This window comes from Engraulis encrasicolus, chromosome 6 (genome assembly GCF_034702125.1).
Source record: "Engraulis encrasicolus isolate BLACKSEA-1 chromosome 6, IST_EnEncr_1.0, whole genome shotgun sequence".
NCBI lineage: Eukaryota > Metazoa > Chordata > Actinopteri > Clupeiformes > Engraulidae > Engraulis > Engraulis encrasicolus.
Window position 1 is genome coordinate 43,517,888 of NC_085862.1, and position 8,334 is coordinate 43,526,221.

At 41.7% G+C, this 8,334-nt stretch overlaps 1 protein-coding gene across 1 annotated transcript; it reads right to left on the reverse strand.

Moving 5' to 3' along the window:
• Positions 1–16: 16 nt before the first annotated feature.
• On the reverse strand, positions 17–6,526 carry LOC134451326 (retinal Mueller cells isomerohydrolase). Its single transcript, XM_063201707.1, has 14 exons — positions 6,473–6,526; positions 6,037–6,119; positions 5,439–5,589; positions 4,662–4,769; positions 4,399–4,540; positions 4,073–4,220; positions 3,889–3,970; positions 3,582–3,714; positions 3,321–3,460; positions 3,054–3,183; positions 2,751–2,865; positions 2,204–2,298; positions 1,981–2,092; positions 17–884 (listed from the first exon to the last, which is right to left on the reverse strand). Exons 1-14 carry the CDS (start codon positions 6,481–6,483, stop codon positions 736–738), a joined length of 1,599 nt encoding a protein of 532 aa, XP_063057777.1. The 5' UTR covers positions 6,484–6,526; the 3' UTR covers positions 17–735.
• Positions 6,527–8,334: the final 1,808 nt, after the last annotated feature.

The following is an 8,334-nucleotide window of genomic DNA, read 5'->3' on the forward strand; positions in this document are numbered from 1 at the left end:
CCTCTGTCCTGTCAAAAACATTTTATTACAATACAAGAAACAGAATGGATTAGGACTATTAATAGGTAGTAATAGTTGATATATTTAAAATCCATATATACATTTAACTACATGGTTAGTTTAATAATGCTCCATATACAGTAGCAGATAAACAGATTCAACTCAGCAGTGATGATATCTTACTGTGACTCTGGTTCATGTCTGTGTGTCCTCTGTAAACTCACTCTAATGACAATATAGGAAGATCATTGCAGAATAAAACTGCAGAAATCTGAAGCCATCACATCAGACAAATACAGAGGTGTTGTAAACAGGGCACATTTAAATCCTTTTACCTTGGGTTATAAAAAATTACACCAAATATTAATACATTATTGATGTTAAGATATTCCAATCAGTTCAGGAATTGTTGCAGCATGGGCAAATATCTCCACAAACCATGTCGATGATCTCCTCCTAAATTTTAATCCAGGCATATTTGAAAGTGTCTTGGGTCGGTCGAAAATGTTTTGTGTGTGAACAGACTCAGTGAAATCCTGAGAGTCATATGATCGGTTCTTATTTCCAAATGATATCCTGACAGCAAAATGTAAAACAACAGACCCCTGCCATGTGGCATAGATGTTGGTACTTGGGTGTGAGATCCACTTAACTGTCCTCCCTTGGGCTGTGTACTGGCAGCTCCCGTGCTGTGTGTGACAGCCTGTTGCCCAGCGCTCTGAACTCAACTGTCCCTCAGGGCTTGTACATCCCATGGAAGGTGACGGGGATGATGACCTCCACAGAAGCGCGGGCGATCTCCGTCAGGTCCCTGGCGTCCAGGATGAGGAGGTAGGCCGGCCTCTGGCCCTCTCCGGGGTTCACCACGATGCTCAGCAGCACACCTGGGGGGGTATCCAAGAACATAGTTATGTGATAAACCTGAGTAATCATATCTGGGGGGAATACAAGAACATAATTATGGGATAAACCTGGCGACAGCACAAATGCAACCAAAAAAGAGAGAAGAGAATGCCTCACTGGGTCACAAGTCTAGTAAAAAAAAATAAAAAAGGATGGTCATCAAAGGTGTCCAAACAACTATTTCATGGCTACAGCACACCTGGGGGTAATTCAAGAACATAGATGAAACTGGCTAAGTTAATCTACTGAAATGGGGGGATATGTGCTCATAGTCACCACAATTTTCAGCAGCCCTCCTGGGGATGATTCCAAGAAAATGGTTATGTGATAAAGCTGCCTACAACATACCTGAGCAGTGTTATGTGGAAAACCTGGCTAAGTCGAAATACAAAATGGGGTGAATGCACCCTGCAGGTAGTTAAGAAAATGAGTGCTCCGGGCTCTTCTGTTAGCTGATTGATCATTGCTATCTCTATAATTAGATAAACTTAACTTAACCTGGTTTGTTTCTGGACCACGTTCTTTGAATATTCCCTGAGAGCCGGGGGGTACAGGGAGGGTCAGCGAGGGCACACTTATTGAAAACACACCCAGGCCTTTAACCTCTGAGGTGTTTATGTGAACTGGCAGGGCCGCTGACAGCTTTGGCTGGGCCCAGGACAAAGTTATCTGAAAGGACCCCTCTAACAAATACACACAATGTAATGGGGACCCAATTCTGGGCCCCGGACAACTGACCCCTTTAGCTTACAAAGTTAGCTCATTGCCATATACAAGCAGTAGGAAACCGATTCCTCAGTAGATGCCAATGGTAGATGGAAACCAAGAATTATGGCAACATGGCAAGTATGAGAACCAGAGAAAGTGATCGTCAGGAAGTCCTTAAGCAGTGTGGCAGCCCCCTCTGTGGAGGCCCGTCAGGACCTTGTAAAACCAGATGTGGAACAGCTTGCTAACAGATGCCAAGGGCTGTTGGTGCTTGCTCCATTGGGGGCTGGGCAGCAACAACACCCCCCCCACCCCCAAATCTACTCATCTCCCCATCCATCCATCTCCCACCACCTCCCTCTGGCTTACCGTCGTCCTCTTCCACGGCCTCGGGAGACGGCACGAAGAGAGGCTCCGAGGGGTAAGAGTCTGGCTCCTGCCATACCCAGGTCTCCTTGGATTTGACGTTCAGCTTGCAGATCTGTTGGGAGAACACACAGACACTGGTTACGGGTGGTGGCGGAGCACAGAAAAGCGACATGGAGTCTCATTGTCTTCCTTCTTGCTGGTGGCACAGGGCCAAGGTACTCACCCTGTCTGGGATGAAATGGTTCAGGCCGAGGGCATAGGCATAGGTGTAGTCTCTCCCACCGTGGGCACCGTAGTTTATCTGGGGGAACTCGAAGGCTGTGACATGAAGGAGAGAAAAGGAAGAACGATTACAGCTCTTGGCAATCAGAAGTACTCATTTTTTTACATTAAGGCACAACTTCAGGTGTTGGGGCAATGTCTGAATCAAAATGTCATTCTACCACCAAGGTACAACTTCAAACTATGGGGCAATGTCTACGTCACAATTTTAAAAACTTCCCTTGGCAGTATACTTGAATTACATACTTTATCTCTGTTCTACACCTTTTGCTTTACAATAGCCTATAGGACACATACGTACAGCGGTGGATATATATGCAATAGTCTGGGACAGTTATTTACTGCAAGAATGTCAACCACTCTTTGGATCTGAAGAAAAAAATCATGTCCTCAAATGAAAATGGTCTTTTGAAATAAAAGTAACAACTGGTTGGAGTCCATCACAGTAGATCTTTAGAGTGCAAGAGTTCATTGACAGGAATATTTACCTTGACGGGGTGCAGAGAACAGGACCTCTGGTTCTAGCCAAATGGTTCCATCAGTGCGCATGACAGCAGTGGCTGTAGTGTAAGGCAGAGAGATTAGGTTCTTGCCCTGTTCCTCCTGGAGAAATAAACGCGCACACACACACACACACACACACACACACACGCACACACGCACACACGGATCACCATAAGGTCACACTATATTATAATGCTTCAGAGAGAGAGAGATTCACAAAAGCTTGCTGCAGTGACTATACCCCGCAATAAAGCCTGTAGAACATGGGCTTACAGTATCTGGCTTACCCTGTGCACATCAATGGGAAGAACATATCTTCGCACTTCAGGCTGAGGAGCCTTCATGGCCTCCTTCTTGACCTCCTCCCAGTTCTGTCGCAGGTTGGCCAGGTAGAGGTAGTTATACACAAACTCATGCCTGAAGAGAACAGAGGGGTTTCAGAGGAGGAAGTGAATGGACGCCAAAGTCTGGGGGCTTTCAGACAGCTTTAATATGCCTCGCTGAGTAGGTGCTAATGAGAGAAAAGTTGTTGTTTGAACAAAAAAACATCATACCCTTTCCAGGTGCATAAATCAACAACAATGAAGCCTTGATCTTCATAGGTGTTGATGTGGTGGAAGGTATTGAACGCTGAAGTTCGGAACTTGTGGTCCTTGTATTCACCAGGATTCTTAGTGGCCACGTGGAACCAGGTCTGAGGAAGAAAGACTTGGGTTTAGACATTTAGTTCAATAGATTAACATTTACTCGTAAAAAATATCATTTGTAATTTCCCACAGAGATGAGACATGGATGTCCCATTATTTTGTACTCACACCCATTGTTTCGTTAGACTCAAAGCAATCCATGTAATTGGTTCCACGGATGCTCCAGGCGCTTAGGAATTTCAGAAGGTTAATCTTCACAGGCGTCTCCACAAACACAAAGAAGTTCTCCGACATCCCAAAGCTACAGAAGATTAGGCAGATAAGGTGATTAACATTTTGTAAATAAGAAATGATAAATCAGTGGCTTTGCAAGCAACTGCAACTTCACACAACCAACAAACAAAGGATGGTAATAATTATCATAAGAAATTAATGTTTTTTTTTCCATGGAGCTACTTACAAAGGAAGTACAAACCTGTGAACATAAGATGGCTTGAACCTTTCACTGCTAGGGAATTGCACAACCACTTCAGCCCTCTCGATAGGATCTGATTTGTCTTTTTTTAAAAAGGACAGATGATGAGACCATGTTATTCAGAATTTATTTTTTTGCCCTAATTATGTATGCAGTAGGAATATAGGCCAAAAGGGTCACTTACCTGCTTGGGTGGGAGGAATTTTGACCATATTGTACGCCAGTGACATGTTCTTTCCAAAACAGTTTCCAATGTTGTAGATGGTTCCATCTTTCTCTATATGGGGGTGGGCTGTTACACCATTGACTGACACATATTTGCACAGATCCACCTGTCATAGAATAGAATAGAATAGAATAGGCACAGTACAAGCGGATTTAAATTTTCCCTTCAAGTTGCACACAGCACAAGACATTTAGGTATAAATAATGTATTGATAAAATACTACCATACTATAAGAGAGACACATGCAAACTTCTATGTACAGACAGACAACAGATATACTACACCTTTTTAAGGGTTTCCAGTGTGTCTGGGTCAACTTTTGTGATGTAGTTGGTTTCAGTGCAAGCATAGAAGTCTTCACCAACAGGATAGACATTCACAAGGCAGTTGTCAGTGATTTCAATGCCTTGGAAGTATGTGAAGAATCTACATGAAGTACAAACATTGGAAACACAGTCAAGATGATGATGATGATGACGATTATTTGCATGACATACTGCATAAAGACATGACATTGATCAGCTTTCTAATGTACTGTAGGCCCCACCTGGAAAATATGTTTTTGCAAGGGTCTGGGTAGGCAGCGGTCCCGAACTCAGTGATGACGACCCGTTTCTCAGTCATAGCTCGCACGTAAGCATCGGTCCTGACAAACCTGGAGGCGGAATAAGTTTGTGTAAAGCAAGCACAGTAGCACACTTAGAGCAAACTTGTTAGAACACCACTAATGGCTTGCACTTCACCGAGTCCCATTGCTCATTCTTTTCTTAATGTTTTTTGTTTTCATTTCTCTGGCAAACTGACGCAATTATGCTGATGTAACATTTCTGTGGGGAGTGTGGTGATGGTGGACATTCAGGAAGACCACAGATGAATGAAAAACATCCCCAACCACACATGTAATTACGCATTCCTTTTAGACAACACTTTTTAATTGAAACAAAACAAAAACAGTTGTCGTAGAGGACAGTTTCACAACTTTTTTATACACTAGTGTGTAGGTCTCTTAAGCATTCAGCTCAATTTGTTTTTGTTGTTTTTTTCCCACAGCACTGTGCTGCTCAAACATTCTTGACTTGGCATCAAGTAAGTTTCTTTGGATAAAACTGCTTGCACTACAAGTGTGATGCAAAATCTGAAAAGATACATGTGCACTAAAAAGTTCAGACGCATCAATCCATGCATTAACAGGTTTTCACACAGATTTTTATGGTACGTCCTATTGCATGTGACATTCAGTGCGTGCACAAGAAGTTATGTGTGCAGCTTTGTTGTGCAAAAGTAAGAGCTTTGTACATGAGGCCCCTGATCCTGTGGCCCATACTTGCGATAGTAGGTGACATGTCCATCCTTCAGGTCAAACTTGTGCATGAGGGCCTGCCCATCAAACAGGTGATAAAAGGGCTCACTTCCCACCTCGAAGAGCCCAGGGCCCAGTCTCAGCAGGCTCCCAGTCAACCAGGAGGGGATCGTGCCTGCAAATGATCAGGCCACATATACATGGTAATGCATCCTACCTCAGCTCACAAAGACTCAAATGCCTACATAAACATAACAAATGGAAACCCCCAACTCACATGGGTGAACATACAGCTTTAAACCACATGTGTGAACTGAAGCTTAACAATCAAAGTTTGGAGAAGCTTTTGAACAGGTAATAGGAGAAGGGCTTGATGGCTGTAGTTTAAGATATAACAACATTCTTATTTAACTCGATGCTGACAGACTAAACTGATGCCTCTGCTGCAGGCTATGTTTCCCCGATGGCAGGAAACCAATTCCATGAGATATCAATGCCTTAAACAGCATTGGTTCTTAAAGTGAATTCCTAGGATTATGTCCAGGAAGTCCACTTTATAACTGATTTAGAGGTATATTTTAGATTTTGCTTTTGATAGATGGTGTAGAGGATAGACACATACCTGTAACCAGTGCTGGTATTGGTTCAGCCAGTTCCTCACATGTCTCAAAGACCTTCTTATAGCCTCCAGCTGGATGCTCAACTCTGCAAAAATATCCATCACCATCAGATGTAAACAGATAAAAGCAAGTCTTGATGTTTTTCAATTTTTTGAATATGACATAATAGGCCTACTGTAGAAACATTTCCACACATTAAAATGGCTGTTTGGGAGCACAGCATGCATTGCTCAGAACAGTGAACACACAGTCATCAAAGTTTCGAAAGACAGGAAGTTTGGGAGAGATTGAGTAACAACATAAACGTAGTTGTACAAATTGATAGTAATTCATCCAAAGACTTGACATTTATAAGCAAAGGAAAACAACAAGAGAATAATTGGCCACAAAAGTTGTGTAAAATCAAGAGTTGTGCAAAAAGATGGGTTGTTTACTCACCGACTAACCATTTTCACTCTCTGCAGAATACACAGCAGGCTGAAAGCCTACCCAAAAAAACAAAGTGTGGAGCGAGCAGTCATTTACAAGCTTTTTATAAAGGGGGTCCCTTTCCCAGACAGCCTTTGGGCCTCGTCTCAGCCAATCAGACCCTGAAACAAGAGCCTCTTTGTGCCCAGAGCCTGCTCTTTTCCACTGACGCTTCAACCTCGGCCTCACTCTTTCAAGGAACTGCCTGCCTCCCCCACTGCTCCCTTCCTCCTCCCTCTTCCCTCCGCCTGCAACCCGGTCCCAAATGAGAACCACATTTAGGAACCTGAGACACGATTAACAACAAAGAGGAACAGCACAGAAGCTTCTTATGGCAACAAAAAGAACTGAATAAGAAAACTAAGAAGTTGTTTTCTTTGGTTGGACAATGCAACCGGGTACTGTAAGCAATTTTCACAAGGGTGCATTGTCTCCAGAGGCATACAGTATATAGAATCTTTTGGCATGAATAATCATATACGACATCTTCCCAACCCACATCTAGGCATTGCAGATGTAGCTACTGAATGTGTCACCACATTTGATAAATGATAAACTTCTTTTCTGTTTCTAAGATAAAAGAATGTGCCAGGGAGGGTGGGAAAACATGCAATTCATCATCCGCCACTGCTTTGTGCTTTGACTAAAATCACCCGACAGGCCTACGAGATGCTCTCTTCAATGAAAAGCAGCTAGCACAAAGCAATTGGTAGTCAACTCATTTCTCCTTAACAACTTAAAAACTTTTGTATTGTTTAATTTACATTTAGAAAACAAGAAGACAGCTGAAAATGTAATTGAATTATTGAAACTAATCAGAAGTGCATTTTGTTTATATTTTATTGCATAGTAATACTCATTCAGTTTAAATACATGAGACAGAGGAAAACAACAGTAGCAGTTAGGCATGCCATGTAGCTAGGCTTACAGAGGTTTGCAGTTAAAAGCCATATCAGAGAAGCGAGGAGGAAAAGTGGATGCCACAGCAGTGCATTTTAAAGGAATTAGGGATTTGGAGTTAATGTAAACCAAACAACTGTTCCCAAAACATCTAAATGTCAGCCCATACCGGTCTTTATAGTGGTCTAAAACAACTCTGTGAAAACCATATCCCAAAATCATACCAGTCTATTTCACAGATTTTTTTTCTTTTGGTTAAATCTAATCCCAATAAAGAAGGGAGATATATTATAATCTCAGCCACATACACACAATATTACAGTAAAAGATTATACATACAAAATAGTGCAATACTTTCCCTTCAGTCCCATTCATCTAGACAATCATCAGATAATAGAGGTACACCGAAAATTCGTCCGAAAACGCAAAAAAAGACACTTTCGGTTTTCGGCCGAAAGTCAATTGAGTGGCCGAATCGGAGACCGAATAGAAAATGAATTGAAAATGGGCATTAATTAAACTAATATCAGTTCTACTCTAACATTTGAAGACTTCAAATACACATTTATTTTCTTTCAAAAACATGTCAAAACATTTATTGTAAACCGTAGATTTAACCAATATTTAAAAATGGTCAAAAACCTAACTTTTGACTGAATTGTAATATTCGGTTTCGGTTTCGGCCCCAAATTTTCATTTCGGTGCACCTCTATCAGATAATCTAGACAGACTAGATAATAAAATATATAAATCATACATGAACAACATCACTCTTGTGTACTGTGTGCAGACAGAGAAGAGATACAAGGTAACAGAACACATCTGAAAATAGAAAACAAAAACAGACTGGAAGTCATAGCTTCCAATGTGAAGAAACAAGACTTACTATAAAACAGCAGAAATAAAAAAAATGTTTTAATACCATCTTTTCC